Source organism: Oncorhynchus clarkii, chromosome 27 (genome assembly GCF_045791955.1).
Source record: "Oncorhynchus clarkii lewisi isolate Uvic-CL-2024 chromosome 27, UVic_Ocla_1.0, whole genome shotgun sequence".
Lineage (NCBI taxonomy): Eukaryota > Metazoa > Chordata > Actinopteri > Salmoniformes > Salmonidae > Oncorhynchus > Oncorhynchus clarkii.
This window is the reverse complement of record NC_092173.1, coordinates 28,255,254-28,271,483: the sequence shown is the minus strand read 5'-3', so window position 1 is coordinate 28,271,483 and position 16,230 is coordinate 28,255,254. Positions and strand designations below refer to the sequence as shown.

The 16,230-nt window shown below is 48.7% G+C and overlaps 1 protein-coding gene across 4 annotated transcripts in view; it reads right to left on the bottom strand.

The window, feature by feature from the left end:
• The window catches only part of LOC139385686 (chloride channel protein 2-like), a 186,469-nt gene that overhangs the window by 31,960 nt on the left and 138,279 nt on the right, over positions 1-16,230 (bottom strand). For all 4 annotated transcript variants that reach the window (XM_071130956.1, XM_071130955.1, XM_071130957.1 and 1 more), the window contains one exon: positions 3-136. In XM_071130956.1, the coding sequence (XP_070987057.1) occupies positions 3-136 (134 nt within the window). The remainder of the gene's footprint in view (positions 1-2; positions 137-16,230) is intronic.

Genomic DNA, 16,230 nt, shown 5'->3' with positions numbered 1-16,230 from the left:
ACCACTGGACTCGAGCAGGGCCAGGGTCTTGAGGTGTCCAGCCAGCAGTACATCATGCAGGTCTCTGTAGCAGCAGTTGAGGGTGATGTAGGTCACATCCCTGATCATGATGTCCTCCACACGAATATTATACTTCCTGAATGACGATAGGAGAGAGGGGTGACGAGGGGAGGAGTGGAAGAGAGGGAGGGGTTATTAGCACCACCTATACAGTCAGTGAGTGATAACTATTAGAAAATCGGAGTGAAAAGTTAAGCCCCCCCCAAAAATGTAATCTGTCAATTCCTCTGTCCTTTCAGAGGTGACTGTGGAACAACATCCTAGTCAGTCCTGAACTTATTGCTACAGAGGTGACTGTGGAACAACATCCTAGTCAGTCCTGAACTTATTGCTACAGAGGTGACTGTGGAACAACATCCTAGTCAGTCCTGAACTTATTGCTACAGAGGTGACTGTGGAACAACATCCTAGTCAGTCCTGAACTTATTGCTACAGAGGTGACTGTGGAACAACATCCTAGTCAGTCCTGAACTTATTGCTACAGAGGTGAGGTTGCATCCGGACGTAATAGTTGTACTGTATTGGAGGTGACTGTGTGAGAGAGCAGGTTCTGCCTCAGAATATTTGTGGTTCTACCCCTCTACCCCGGCCACACAGTACACTAGACAGGTTTCCTTCCTGCCAGACAGGCTGAGCGTGCCAACCTCCGACACGACAGCAGCACTAGGTTCCGCTGCCAAGTTCTGTCCGTGCCAACCCCGACGCAGGCCTTCCCTCTGTCCCTCTACAAGATCTAAAACCCATACACATGTACTGCCCGGTTTCTGTACACCAATACAATAACCCCCTCTGTAGCTTTAAACCATTGAATCACTTCCCAAGTATTCCCACAAATAAAAAAAGTTATATGTGATAGTGTCTCAATGTAAATAAGGTATGAAATTATTGTTATTTTCAAATGCAATCCCTTTTTAGACTTAGTTGTGGTCAATGTGCAGTGCACAAATTATTATAATTACGTTCCGGCCCCCGGACCAGCCGCTCCGACAAAAATTGGCCCACGTTTGAATCTAGTTGCCTAGCCCTGCTTTAAACCAATACAATAATCCTCTATACAGCAGACCTTATATAATGAGAACTTCAATGGTTCTGAAACCAACAAACAGAAACCTGTCTCTTACTGTATTTGTCTCATAACTTCAGAGTACAGTGGACTGTAGGCACATTGCCACACACACACACACACAGAGAAAAAGTGACGTGCATGTAATTGTTGCCTCACCTCGCTCTCCAACCAGCTAGATGGTGCCGACAGACATGGCAGCTCTAATTCTAGCAACTTTGCAGTATTTTGTTTTTTGTGTTTTATTTCTCGCATTAAAGCCCAGAGAGTTTGTGTTATTACAGCCAGAAATAACTTTTGGGTATCAGAGCGGCGGTAACTCACCAGCATTATGACCAGGATTACGACTTTCCCAAATTGGATCCTTTGTTTGTACCACTCAGGGCAATTGAACTTATCCCAGAGGCTGCTCCAAGACGCTGACGGCGGAGAAGAGGCATTCTGAGTGGACTTGTAGTCCGACTCAGGAGGTGTATATTACTCGCTAGTGTTCAGTCTTTGGACAACAAAGTAGACGAGCTCAGAACGAAGATCTCCTTCCAGAGAGACATCAGGGACTGTAACATACTCTGCATCACGGAATCCTGGCTCTCTCCGGATATACTGTCCCCGTCCATACAGCCAGCTGGGTTCTCAGAACATCGCGCAGACAGGAATAAAGAATTCTCAGAGAAGAAGAAAGACGGGAGTGTATGTTTCATGATTAACTACTCATGGTGTGATTGTGATAATGTACAGAAACTCAAGTCCTGTCACACCCTGACCATAGTTTGCTTTGTATGTTTCTATGTTTTGTTTGGTCAGGGTGTGATCTGAGTGGGCATTCTATGTTGGATGTCTTGTTTGTCTGTTTCTGTGTTTGGGCCTGATATGGTTCTCAATCAGAGGCAGGTGTTAGTCATTGTCTCTGATTGGGAACCATATTTAGGTAGCCTGTTTGGTGTTGGGGTTTGTGGGTGATTGTTCCTGTCTTTGTGTTTGTTACACCAGATAGGGCTGTTTTCGTTTTTTTCATGTTTTCTTGTTTTTTGTATATTGTTCTATTTTCATCTTTATTAAAGATGTATCACAATAACCATGCTGCGTTTTGGTCCGCCTCTCCTTCAACAGAAGAATCCCGTTACAGAATCACCCACTACAACAGGACCAAGCGGCGTGGTGACAGGCAGCGGCAGCAGGAGCAGCGCGAGGAGTACTGGACATGGGAGGATGAGTTGGATGGAAAAGGACCCTGGGCACAGCCTGGAGAATATTGCCGCCCCAAAGAAGAGCTGGAGGCGGAGAAGGCGGAGAGGCGCTGGTATGAGGAGGCAGCACGGCGGCGTGGATGGAAGCCAGAGAGTCAGCCCCAAAAATGTCTTGGGGGGGCACACAGGAAGTGTGGCGAAGCCAGGTAGGAGACCTGCGCCAACTTCCTGTGCTTACCGGGGGGCTAGAGAGACCAGGCAGGCACCGTGTCCCCAGTGCGGGTGCATAGCCCGGTGCGGTACATACCAGCTCCGCGTATCGGCCGGGCTAGAGTGGGCATCGAGCCAAGTGCCATGAAGCCGGCTCTACGCATCTGGTATCCAGTGTGTCTCCTTGGGCCGGCTTACATGGCACCAGCCTTGCGCATGGTGTCCCCGGTTCGCCTGCATAGCCCAGTGCGGGCTATTCCACCTCGCCGCACTGGCAGGGCGACTGGGAGCATTCAACCAGGTAAGGTTGGGCAGGCTCGGTGCTCAAGAGCTCCAGTGCGCCTGCACGGTCCGGTCTATCCGGTACCACCTCCACGCACCAGCCCTCCGGTGGCAACCCCCCGCACCAGGCTGTCTCTCAGTCTCATCCCTACAGGTGCTCCCGCCTGTCCAGTGCTGCCGGAGCCTTCCTCCTCTCCAGCGCTGCCGGAGCCTTCCTCCTCACCAGCGCTGCCGGAGTCTCCTGCCTGTCCAGCGCTGCCAGAGCTTTTCTCCTCTCCAGCGCTGCCAGAGTCTCCCGCCTGTCCAGCGCTGTCGGAGCCTTCCTCCTCGCCAGCGCTGTCGGAGTCTCCCGCCTGTTCAGCACTGCCGGAGCCTTCCTCCTCTACAGCGCTGCCGGAGTCTCCCGCCTGTCTGCAAGGAGCTGCCAGTCTGCAAGGAGCTGCCAGAGCTGCCAGTCTGCAAGGAGCTGCCAGTCTGCAAGGAGCTGCCAGAGCCGCCAGTCTGCATGGAGCAGCCAGAGCCGCCAGTCTGCATGGAGCAGCCAGAGCCGCCAGTCTGCATGGAGCAGCCAGAGCCGCCAGTCTGCATGGAGCAGCCAGAGCCGCCAGTCTGCATGGAGCAGCCAGAGCCGCCAGTCTGCATGGAGCAGCCAGAGCCGCCAGTCCGCATGGAGCAGCCAGAGCCGCCAGTCAGCATGGAGCAGCCAGTGCCGCCAGTCAGCCAGGATCTGCCAGAGCCGCCAGTCAGCCAGGATCTGCCAGAGCCGCCAGTCAGCCAGGATCTGCCAGAGTCGTCAGCCAGTACGGAGCTGCCCCTCTGTCCTGAGCTGCCCCTCTGTCCCGAGCTGCCCCTTTGTCCCGAGCTGCCCCTCTGTCCCGAGCTGCCCCGCTGTCCAGTGTTCCTGTCTTTGTGTTTGTCACACCAGATAGGGCTGTTTTCGTTTTTTTCACGTTTTCTTGTTTTTTTGTATATTGTTCTATTTTCATCTTTATTAAAGATGTATCACAATAACCATGCTGCGTTTTGGTCCGCCTCTCCTTCAACAGAAGAACCCCGTTCCCAGATAATCTTAACACCTTCTTTGCCCGCTCTCAAGGACTGTGGGCTCTCGTTCTCTGTGGCCGACGTGAGTAAGACATTTAAATGCGTTAACCCTCGCAAGGCTGCATCCCTAGTCGCGTCCTCAGAGCATGTGCAGTCCAGCTGGATGGAGTGTTTACGGACATATTCAATGTCTCCCTATCCCAGTCTGCTGTCCCCACTTGCTTCAAGGTGTCAACCATTGTTCCTGTACCCAAGAAAGCAAAGGTAACTGAATTAAATGACTATCGCTTTGAGAGGCTAGTTAAGGATCATATCACTTCTACCTTACCTGACACCATAGACCCACTTCAATTTGCATACCGCCCCAATAGATCCACAGTCGATGCAATCGCCATCGCACTACACACTGCCCTATCCCACCTGGACAAGAGGAATACCTATGTAGAATGCTGTTTATTGACTATAGCTCAGCCTTCCACACAATAATACCCTCCAAGCTCATCATTGAGCTCGACACAACACCACTTTGCTGATCCTCAACACAGGGGCCTCATAAGGATGTGTGCTCAGCCCCTGTCACCCATGACTGCGTGGCCACTCATGCCAACTCAATCATCAAGTTTTCAGATGTCACAACAGTTGTAGGCCTGATTACCAACAATGATGAGACAGCCTACAGGGAGGAGGTGAGGGCCCTGGCGGAGTGGTGCCTCGGGAAAATAATCTCTCCCTCAACCTCATCAAAATTAAGTAGCTGATCGTGGACTTCAGGAAACAGCAGAGAGCAAACTCCTATCCACATCGACAGGACCGCAGGTGAGAAGCTTCAAGTTCCTCAGCGTACACATCACTGACGATCTGAAATTGTCCACCCACACAGACAGTATGGAGAAGAAGGCGCAACAGTGTCTTTTCCACCTCAGGAGGCTGAAGAAATTCGGGATGGCCCCTAAAACCCTCAGATTTTTACAGATGCACAATTGAGAGAATCATGTAGGGCTGTATCACCACCTGGTACAGCAACGGCATTGCCCGCAACCGCAGAGGCTGGTGTGGTTTGCCCAAAGCATCACCAGGGGCCACTGCCTGCCCTCCAGGACACCTACAGCACCCAATGTCACAGGAAGGCAAAAAATATATAATCAAGGACATCAACCACCCGAGTCACAGCCCGTTTACCCCGCTACCATACAGAAAGCAAGGTCAGTGCAGGTGCATCAACATTGGGACCGAGAGACTGAAAAACAGCTTCCATTTCAAGGCCATCAGACTGTTAAATAGCCATCACTAGCCGGCTACCACACGGTTACGCAACCATGCTCCTTAGAGGCTGCTTCCCTATATATATAGACATGGAATCACTGGTCACTTTAATAATGGAACACCAGTCACTTTAGTGGTAAGATAAGTGCATCGACGACGTTGTCCCTACAGTGACTGTACATACATATCCCAACCAGAAACCATGGATTACAGGCAACATCTGCATCAAGCTAAAGGCTAGAGCTGCCGCTTTCAAGGAGCGGGACACTAATCCGGATGCTTATAAGAAATCCCGCTATGCCCTCAGACAAACCATCAAACAAGGAAAACGTCAATACAGGATTAAGATTGACTCCTACTACACCGGCTCTGATGCTCGTCGGATGTGACAGGGCTTAAAAACTATTACGGACTACAAAGGGAAACCCAGACGTGAGCTGCCCAGTGGCAAGTGCCTTCACTGACATTTTCAACCTCTCCCTGACCGAGTCTGTAATACCTACATGTTTCAAGCAGACCACCATAGTCCCTGTGCCCAAGGAAGCGAAGGTAACCTGCCTGTCGGTAGCCATGAAGTGCTTTGAAAGGCTGGTCATAGCTCACATCAACAGTATCCTCCCGGATACCCTAGACCCACTCCAATTCGCATACCGCCCCAACAGATCCACAGATGACGCAATCTCACTCCACACTGCCCTTTCCCACCTGGACAAAAGGAACACATATGCGAGAATGCTGTTCATTGACTACAGCTCAGCATTCAACACCAAAGTACCCACGAAGCTCATCACTAAGCTAAGGGCCCTGGGACTAAACACCTCCCTCTGCAACTGGATCCTGGACATCATGATGGGCCGCCCCCAGGTGGTAAGGGTAGGCAGCAACACGTCTCCCATGCTAATCCTCAACACTGGGACCCCTCAGGGGTGAGTACTTAGTCCCCTCCTGTACTCAATGTTTACCCAAACACGACTCCAACACCATCATTAAGTTTGCTGACGACACAACACTGGTAATACTGATCACCAACAGCGATGAGACAGCCTATAGGGAGGAGGTCAGAGAACTGGCAGTGTGGTTCCCTGGACAACAACCTCTCCCTCAATGTGAGCAAGACAAAGGAGATGATCGTGGACTACAGGAAAAGGCGGGCCGAACAGGCCCCCATTAACATCGACAGGTCTGTAATGGAGCGGGTCGAGAGTTTCAAGTTCCTTGGTGTTCACATCACCAACGAACTATCATGGTCCAAACACACCAAGACAGTCGTGAAGAGGGCACAACAAAACCTTTTCCCCCTCAAAAGACTGAAAATATTAGGCATGGGTCCCCAGATCCTCAAAAAGTTCTACAGCTGCACCATCGAGAGCATCCTGACCGGTTGCATCACCGCCTGGTATGGCAGCTGCACGGCATCTGACCGTAAGGCACTACAGAGGGTAGTGCATACGGCCCAGTACATCACTGGGGCCAAGCTTCCTGCCATCCAGGACCTATATAATAGGCGGTGTCAGAGGAAAGCCCATAAAATTGTCAGAGACTACAGTCACACAAGTCATAAACTGTTTTCTCTGCTACCGCACGGCAAGCGTTACCGGAGCGCCAAGTCCAAAAGGCTCCATAACAGCTTCTACCCCCAAGCCATAAGACTGCTGAACAATTAATCAAATGGCCACCGGACTATTTACATTGACCCCCCCCCATTTGTTTTGTACACTGCTGCTACGCGCTATTTATTATCTATGCATAGTCACTTCACCACTACCTACATGTACAAATTACCTCAACTAACCTGTATCCCCGCACACTGACTTGGTACGGGTACCCCTGTATATAGCCTCGCTATTGTTATTTTATTGTGTTACTTTAAAAAAAATGTTTTACTTTAGTTTATTTGGTAAATATAACTCTTCTTGAACTGCACTGTTGGTTAAGAGCATATAAGTAAGCATTTCACAGTAAGGTCTACACTTGTTATATTAGGTGCATGTGACAAATAAAGTTTTATTTGATTTGATAATGTTTACATACTGCCTTAGTCATTTCATATGTATATACTGTATTCTATTCTACTACTGTATTATAATAAATACCACTCTGACATTGCTCATCCTAATATTTATATATTTCTTAACTCCATTACTTTACTTTAGATTTGTGTGTATTGTTGTGAATTGTTAGATATTACTGCATTGTTGGAGCTAGGAACACAAGCATTTTGCTACGACCGCAAAAACATCTGCTAAATATGTGTATGTGAGAAATATAATTTGATTTAATTTGATTTGAAATGAAATACCACTCAAAAGCTGGAGATGGATTTGTCAAAAGGGCAGAGAAGGAGATTCACGCCCCAACATGACACTGCATTTCTCATAGTGTGTGTTTGTGAATGTGTGTTTCCCAAGTGTTACACAAGCATTCCTATGGTTGAATGTGTGCTTGTGTGGGAAGTGGGATGGGGACCAGAATGAATAGGAACACAAACAGCTTGGGGGCCACACTTCATGCACTCTTTCATTTAATTTCCCCTCTTCATCCTACTCAACTCCCTGCCTCAAATGTAGTTAGTGCTCACACACACACCTGATCCGCAGTGGTGAAATCGAAGCATAGTGGATGATGTGAAGGAGAGAGAGAGAGTATGTGAGGGGTAGAGACAGAGAGGGTCAGAGAGAGCAAGAGGGGTAGAGAGGAAGAGAGAGAAGGGTAGAGAGAGAGAGAGAAAGGTAGAGAGAGGGGTAGAGAAAAAGCAAGACCGAAATTGAAAGAGAGAAAAAGAAAGAGCGAGAGAGAGCGAGAAAGAGAGAGAGAGATAGATAGATAGAGGTAGAGTGCTCTTCAGCCCTCCACAAGCAACAGGAACAATACAACAACACACATATTTACCATGCTATTATAAAATGAATGGTTTTATGTTTTGTAAAAAATGACAAGTAACACCTCTCTCTCAGGTAGATGCTTCCCATGTTCAGACTAAAGCCCCGTTTGCACTGGCACTTAAAATTAGGGCCAAATTAGAGTTGACTCAAATTCAAACTGGGTTTCACAACAGGTACCAGCTCGATTAGAATTCGGGCTGGTGACGCAGTTACTGTGCAACTGCCAGCTAGCTCGTCTGGGCTTGTTGCTGTTAGCTATCACAAGCAGTACTGCAGTAGTCAGACATGACATGAATTACCAACATAGCTGGATCCTTTATTCATTAATGCACTACACAAACTTTTATGAGAACAGTCAGCCATCGAATGCTTGCTACCTAACGTTAGCTACCAAATCAATCAATCAAATGTATTTATAAAGCTCTTTTTTACATCAGATGTCACAAAGTGCTGTACAGAAACCCACCCTAAAACCCTAGAGTTGAAACAAGCTAGCTAGCTAACGTTAGCTAGCAGGAATTTTAGCTGGCCAGGTTGTATTGAAGGCTAGCTTCAAACAATCAAACCTGTCATCTGTTTGATTGGTTAGCTAGCTAGCTTTAATTTTATTTAACCTTTATTTAACAAGGCAAGTCAGTTAAGAACAAATTCTTATTTACAATGATGGCCTACCAAAAGGCAAAAGGCCTCCTGCGGGAACGGGGGTCTGGGATTAAAAATAAAAAAATAAAAACAATATAAATATAGGACAAAACACACATCACAACAAGAGAGACAACACAACACTATATAAAGAGATACCTAGACAACAACATAGCAAGGCAGCAACACACAACAACACAGCATGGTAGCAACACAACATAACAACAACATGGTAGCCACACAACATGGTAGCAGCACAAAACATGGTACAAACATTATTGGGCACAGACAACAGCACAAAGGGCAAGAAGGTAGAGACAATAATACATCACACAAAGCAGCCACAACTGACAGTTAATAACATATGCTGCTGCACCTTCTTCACCACGCTGTCTGTGTGGGTGGACCAATTCAGTTTGTCCATGATATGTACGACGAGGAACTTAAAACTTACTACCCTCTCCACTACTATCCCGTTGATGTGGATAGGGGGTTGCTCCCTCTTCTGTTTCCTGAAGTCCACGATCATATCCTTTGTTTTGTTGACGTTGAGTGTGAGGTTATATTCCTGACACCACACTCCGTGGGCACTCACCTCCTCCCTGTAGGCCGTCTTGTCGTTGTTGGTAATCAAGCCTACCTCTGTAGTGTCGTCTGCAAACTTGATGATTGAGTTGGAGGCGTGCATGGCCAGTCGTGGGTGAACAGGGAGTACAGGAGAGGGCTCAGGACGCACCCTTGTGGGGCCCGAGTGTTGAGGATCAGCGGAGTGGAGATGTTGTTACCTACCCTCACCACCTGGGGGCGGCCTGTCAGGAAGTCCAGTACCCAGTTGCACAGGGCGGGGTCGAGACCCAGGGTGGGTCTAGGGTGTCAGGTAGGGTGGAAGTGATATGGTCCTTGACTAGTCTCTCAAAGCACATCATGATGACGGAAGTGAGTGATACGGGGCGGTAGTCATTTAGCTCAGTTACCTTAGCTTTTTTGGGAACAGGTACAATGGTGGCCCTCTTGAAGCATGTGGGGACAGCAGACTGGGATAAGGATTGATTGAATATGTCCGTAAACACACCAGCCAGCTGGTTTACGCATGCTCTGAGGGCGCGGCTGGGGATGCCGTCTGGGCCTGCAGCCTTGCGAGGGTTAACACGTTTAAATGTTTTACTCACGTCGGCTGCAGTGAAGGAGAGTCCACAGGTTTTGGGTGCGGGCCGTGTCAGTGGCACTGTATTGTCCTCAAAGCGGGCAAAGAAGTTGTTTAGTCTGTCTGGGAGCAAGACATCCTGGTCCGTGATTGACTGTAGACCCTGCCACATACCTCTTGTGTGTGAGCCGTTGAATTGCGACTCTAGTTTGTCCTTATCCTGACGCTTAGCTTGTTTGATTGCCTTGCAGAGGGAATAGCTACACTGTTTCTATTCGGTCAATGTTTCCGGTCACCTTGCCCTGATTAAAAGCAGTGGTTCGCGCTTTCAGTTTCGCGCGAATGCTGCCCTCAATCCACGGTTTCTGGTTTGGGATTGTTTTAATAGTTGCTGTGGGTACGACATCGCCGATGCACATAATAATAAACTCGCTCACCGAATCAGCGTATTCATCAATGTTGTTGTTTGACGCAATGCGGAACATATCCCAGTCCACGTGATCGAAGCAATCTTGAAGCGTGGAATCAGATTGGTCGGACCAGCGTTGAACAGACCTGAGTGCGGGAGCTTCCTGTTTTAGTCTCTGTCTATAGGCTGGAAGCAATAAAATGGAGTCGTGGTCAGCTTTTCTGAAGGGAGGGTGGGGAGGGCCTTATATGGGTCGCGGAAGTTAGAATAACAATGATCCAGGGTTTTACCAGCCCTGGTTGCACAATCGATATGTTGATAGAATTTAGGGAGTCTTGTTTTCAGATTGGCCTTGTTAAAATCCCCAGCTACAATGAATGCAGCCTCAGTATATGTGGTTTCCAGCTTACATAGAGTCAAATGAAGTTTGTTCAGGTCCATCATTGTGTCTGCTAGGGGGGAATATATGCGGCTGTGATTATAATCGAAGAGAATTTTCTTGGTATGCGGTCGACATTTGATTGTGAGGAATTATAAGTCAGGTGAACAGAAGGACTTGAGTTCCTGTTTGTTGTTATGATCACACCACGTCTCGTTAATCATAACGCCCTTCTTCTTACCAGAAAGATGCTTGTTTCTGTCGGTGTGATGCGTGAAGAAACCAGCTGGCTGTACCGACTCCGATAGCGTGTCTCAAATGAGCCGTGTTTCCGTGAAGCAAAGTCTCTTATGTCTCTCTGGAATGCTATCCTTGTTCGGATTTCATCTACCTTCTTGTCAAGAGACTGGACATTTGGCGAGTAGTATGCTCGGGAGCGGTACGCGATGTGCCCGTCTCCGGAGCCTGACCAGAAGACCGCTTCGTCTGCCTCTTTTACGGCGTCGTTGTTTTGGTTCGCCAGCTGGGATCCGATCCATTGTCCTGGGTGGTGGGCAAAACAGAGGATACGCTTCGGGAAAGTCGTATTCCTGGTCGTATTGATGGTGAGTTGACATTGCTCTTCTATCCAATAGTTCCTCCCGACTGCAAGCTAAAACTCTTTGCTAAATACATGGCTCTGGGTCTGGCTGGCAGTGGCAGGAGTATCGGGTAAGGTAAGTTACAGCATGGTGAGGGTGAATAAAACTTTTCAACATCTTACTAGCTAGCTAGCAACATTAGCAAAGCCAGCTGCACAGTCACAGCTACCTAGCAACATTAGCAAAGCCAGCTGCACAGTCACAGCTACCTAGCAACATTAGCAAAGCCAGCTGCACAGTCACAGCTACCTAGCAACATTACATAATTTCTCATTTCTGGAAGCAGTGGAAACCCAATTCGAGCTAGCCAACCAAGGCTAGCCCATCCTGGGTTGACTTCAGTATAAATGGAAACAGGTCTTAAGAGGTGTGATCATTAGAGTGTGGGTGGTTGATCAATAGTTAACAGAAACAGAACAGATACATTGCTTCAGGTTATATTGAATGTCAGCCATACTCTAACAGGCCTTTAATGATAAATGAACAGAAGAGGTGACAGAGCATCCTGCATTCTCACAACTCTGAGAAAACTGGTCTACGTTGTCATTTTTGTGCCAACTGCTGTCAGTGTGTAGGTGTGTACACACTTGCACATTGTGTAACTAACTACATGTTGTAACTTTGTATAATCTACATGTAAATGAGAAATTATGTAACAGCACAATGAAAAACAACACAACCTACACTTAGCTCACATAACAATGTCTAATGACGCACACGTACACACACACACACACACACACACACACACACACACACACACGCACACGCACACATGCGCACGAGCACACGCACGCACACACACTCCTGGTCCGCTCTGTCCCCTGTGGTGAACTCAAAGCATAGTGGGTGGTGTGAAGGAGAGCGAGAGTGAAAGAGGGGGAGAGCGAGAGATAAAGAGAGAGACAGTGAGAGAGAGAGAGAGAGAGAGAGAGAGAGAGAGAGACAGAGAGAGAGAGAGACAGAGAGAGAGAGAGAAAGAAAGAACAAGAACAACCAACCCAAGAAGAATGACTAGTCCCCTCACTAGTCCCCAATCTAGCAAGAGGAACCACTAGTCCTCTCACAAGTCCCCAACCCAGCAAGAGGAACAACTAGTCCCCTCACTAGTCCCCAACCAAGCAACAGGAACCACTAGTCCCCAACCCAGCAAGAGGACCACTAATCCCCAACCTAGCAACAGGAACCATTAGTCCCCAACCTAGCAAGAGGAACCACTAGTCCCCAACCTAGCAAGAGGACCCACTAGTCCCCTCACTAGTCCCGAACCAAGCAACAGGAACCACTAGTCCCCAACCCAGCAAGAGGTACCACTAATCCCCAACCTAGCAACAGGAACCACTAGTCCCCAACCTAGCAACAGGAACCACTAGTTCCCAACCTAGCAAGAGGAACCACTAGTCCCCTCACTAGTCCCCAACCTAGCAAGAGGAACCACTAGAGTCCCCTCACTAGTGGTGGTGTGAAGGAGAGCGAGAGTGAAAGAGGGGGAGAGAGAGAGTGAGAGAGAGAGAGAGAGAGAGAGTGAGAGAGAGAGAGAGAGAGAGAGAGAGAGAGAGAGAGAGAGAGAGAGAAAGAACAAGAACAACCAACCCAAGAGGAATGACTAGTCCCCTCACAAGTCCCCAACCCAGCAAGAGGAACCACTAGTCCCCTCACTAGTCCCCAACCAAGCAACAGGAACCACTAGTCCCCAACCCAGCAAGAGGTACCACTAATCCCCAACCTAGCAACAGGAACCACTAGTCCCCAACCTAGCAAGAGGAACCACTAGAATCCCCTCACTAGTCCCCAAACTAGAAATATAAACCACTAGTCCCCTCACTAGTCCCCAACCCAGGGAGAGGAACCACTAGTCCACAACCTAGCAAGAGGACCCACTAGTCCCCTCACTAGTCCCCAACCTAGCAAGAGGAACCACTAGTCCCCACACTAGTCCTCAACCTAGCAAGAGGACCCACTAGTCCGCGCACTAGTCCCCAACCTTGCAAGAGGAACCACTAGTCCCCAACCTAGCAACAGGAACCACTAGTCCTCGCACAAGTCCCCAACCTAGCAAGAGGAACCACTAGTCCCTGCACTAGTCCCCAACCTAGCAAGAGGAACCACTAGTCCCCGCACTAGTCTCCAACCTAGCAAGAGAAACCACTAGTCCCCTCACTTGTCCCCAACTTAGCAAGAGGAACCACTAGTCCCCAACCTGGCAAAAGAAAGCACTAGTCCCCTCACTAGTCCCCAACCTGACAAGAGAAACCACTAGTCCCCTCACTAGTCCCCAACCTAGCAAGAGGAACCACAAGTCCCCACACTAGTCGCCAACCTAGAAAAAGAAACCACTAGTCCCCTCACTAGTCCCAAACCTAGCAAGAGGAACCACTAGTCCCTGCACTAGTCTCCAACCTAGCAAGAGAAACCACTAGTCCCCTCACTTGTCCCCAACCTAGCAAGAGGAACCACTAGTCTCCAACCTGGCAAGAGAAACCACTAGTCCCCTCACTAGTCCCCAACCTGGCAAGAGAAACCACTAGTACCCTCACTAGTCCCCAACCTAGCAAGAGGAACCACAAGTCCCCGCACTAGTCTCCAACCTAGCAAGAGAAACCACTAGTCCCCTCACTAGTCCCGAACCTAGCAAGAGGAACCACTAGTCCCCTCACTTGTCCCCAACCTAGCAAGAGGAACCACTAGTCCCCAACCTGGCAAGAGAAACCACTAGTCCCCTCACTAGTCCCCAACCTGGCAAGAGAAACCACTAGTCCCCTCACTAGTCCCCAACCTAGCAAGAGGAACCACAAGTCCCCGCACTAGCCTCCAACCTAGCAAGAGAAACCACTAGTCCCCTCACTAGTCCCGAACCTAGCAAGAGGAACCACTAGTCCCCTCACTAGTCCCCAACCTGGCAACAGAAACCACTAGTCCCCTCACTAGTCGCCAACCTAGCAAGAGAAACCACTAGTCCCCTCACTAGTCCCCAACCTAGCAAGAGAAACCACTAGTCCCCAACCTGGCAAGAGAAACCACTAGTCCCCTCACTCATCCTCAACCCAGCAAGAGGCACCAAGAGATTTAAAAAGAATGAGAAAAAGACAAGGAAACAAAGGGGGATAAATAAACTATCCGCTACCCAGATAAAGCACTAAATAAACTTCAGTTAGTGCTAAATACGGCTGCTAGAATCCTGACTAGAACCAAAAAATGTGATCATATTACTTCAGTGGTAGCCTCCCTACACTGGCTTCCTGTTAAGGCATGTGCTGATTTCAAGGTTTTACTGCTAACCTACAAAGCATTACATGGGCTTGCTCCTACCTATCTTTCTGATTTGGTCCTGCCGTACATACTTACACGTACGCTACGGTCACAAGACGCATGCCTCCTAATTGTCCCTAGAATTTCTAAGCAAACAGCTGGAGGCAGGGCTTTCTCCTATAGAGCTCAATTTTTATGGAATGGTCTGCCTACCCATGTGAGAGAAGCAGACTACGTCTCGACCTTTAAGTGTTTATTGAAGACTCATCTCTTAAGTGGGTCATATGATTGAGTGTAGTCTGGTCCATGAGTGTGAAGCTGAACGGAAAGGCTCTGGAGCAACGAACCGCCCTTGCTGTCTCTGCCTGGCCGGTTCCCCTTTCTCCACTGGGTGCTCATTACAGGGGCTGAGTCACTGGCTTACTGGTGCTCTTTCATGCCGTCCCTAGGAGGGGTGCGTCACGTGAGTGGGTTGAGTCACTGACGTGATCTTCCTGTCTGGGTTGGTGCCTCCCCTTGGGTTGTGCCGTGGCGGAGATCTTTGTGGGCTATACTCAGCCTTGTCTCAGGATGGTAAGTTGGTGGTTGAAGATATCCTTCTAGTGGCGTGGGGGCTGTGCTTTGGTAAAGTGGGTGGGGTTATATACTTCCTGTTTGGCCTGTCCGGGGGTATCATTGGATGGGGCCACAGTGTCTCCTGACCCCTCCTGTCTCAGCCTCCAGTATTTATGCTGCAGTAGTTTATGTGTCGGGGGGCTAGGGTCAGTCTGTTATATCTGGAGTATTTCTCCTGTCTTATCCGGTGTCCTGTGTGAATTTAAGTACGCTCTCTGTAATTCTCTCTTTCTCTCGGAGGACCTGAGCCCTAGGACCATGCCTCAGGACTACCTGGCATGATGACTCCTTGCTGTCCCCAGTCCACCTGGCTGTGCTGCTGCTCCAGTTTCAACTGTTCTGCCTGCGGCTATGGAATCCTGACCTGTTCACCGGACGTGCTACCTGTCCCAGACCTGCTGTTTTCAACTCTCTAGAGACAGCTCTTAATGATCGGCTATGAAAAGCCAACTGACATTTACTCCTGAGGTGCTGACTTGCTGCAACCTCGACAACTACTGTGATTATTATTATTTGACCATGCTGGTCATTTATGAACGTTTGAACATCTTGGCCATGTTCTGTTATAATCTCCACCCGGCACAGCCAGAAGAGGACTGGCCACCCCTCATAGCCTGGTTCCGCTCTAGGTTTCTTCCTAGGTTTTGGCCTTTCTAGGGAGTTTTTCCTAGCCACCGTGCTTCTACACCTGCATTGCTTGCTGTTTGGGATTTTAGGCTGGGTTTCTGTACAGCACTTTGAGATATCAGCTGATGTACGAAGAGCTATATAAATACATTTGATTTGATTTGATTTAGATAGTGGGCTAGGGGGCGGTATTTGGGCTAGGGGTCTTTGGGCTAGGGGGCGTTATTTTCACATCCGGATGAAAAGCGTGCCCAAAGTAAACTCCCTGTTTCTCAGGCCCAGAAGCTAGGATATGCTAGATAGAAATACTCTAAAGTTTCTAAAACTGTTAAAAACATGTCTGTGAGTATAACATAACTTATTTACAGTTACAGACCTATATCCATCCTGCCCTGCCTATCTAAGGTCTTCGAAAGCCAAGTCAACAAACAAGTCACTGACCATCTCGAATCCCACCGTACCTTCTCCGTTGTGCAATCTGGTTTCCGAGCCGGTCACGGGTGCACCTCAGCCACGCTCAAGGTACTAAACGA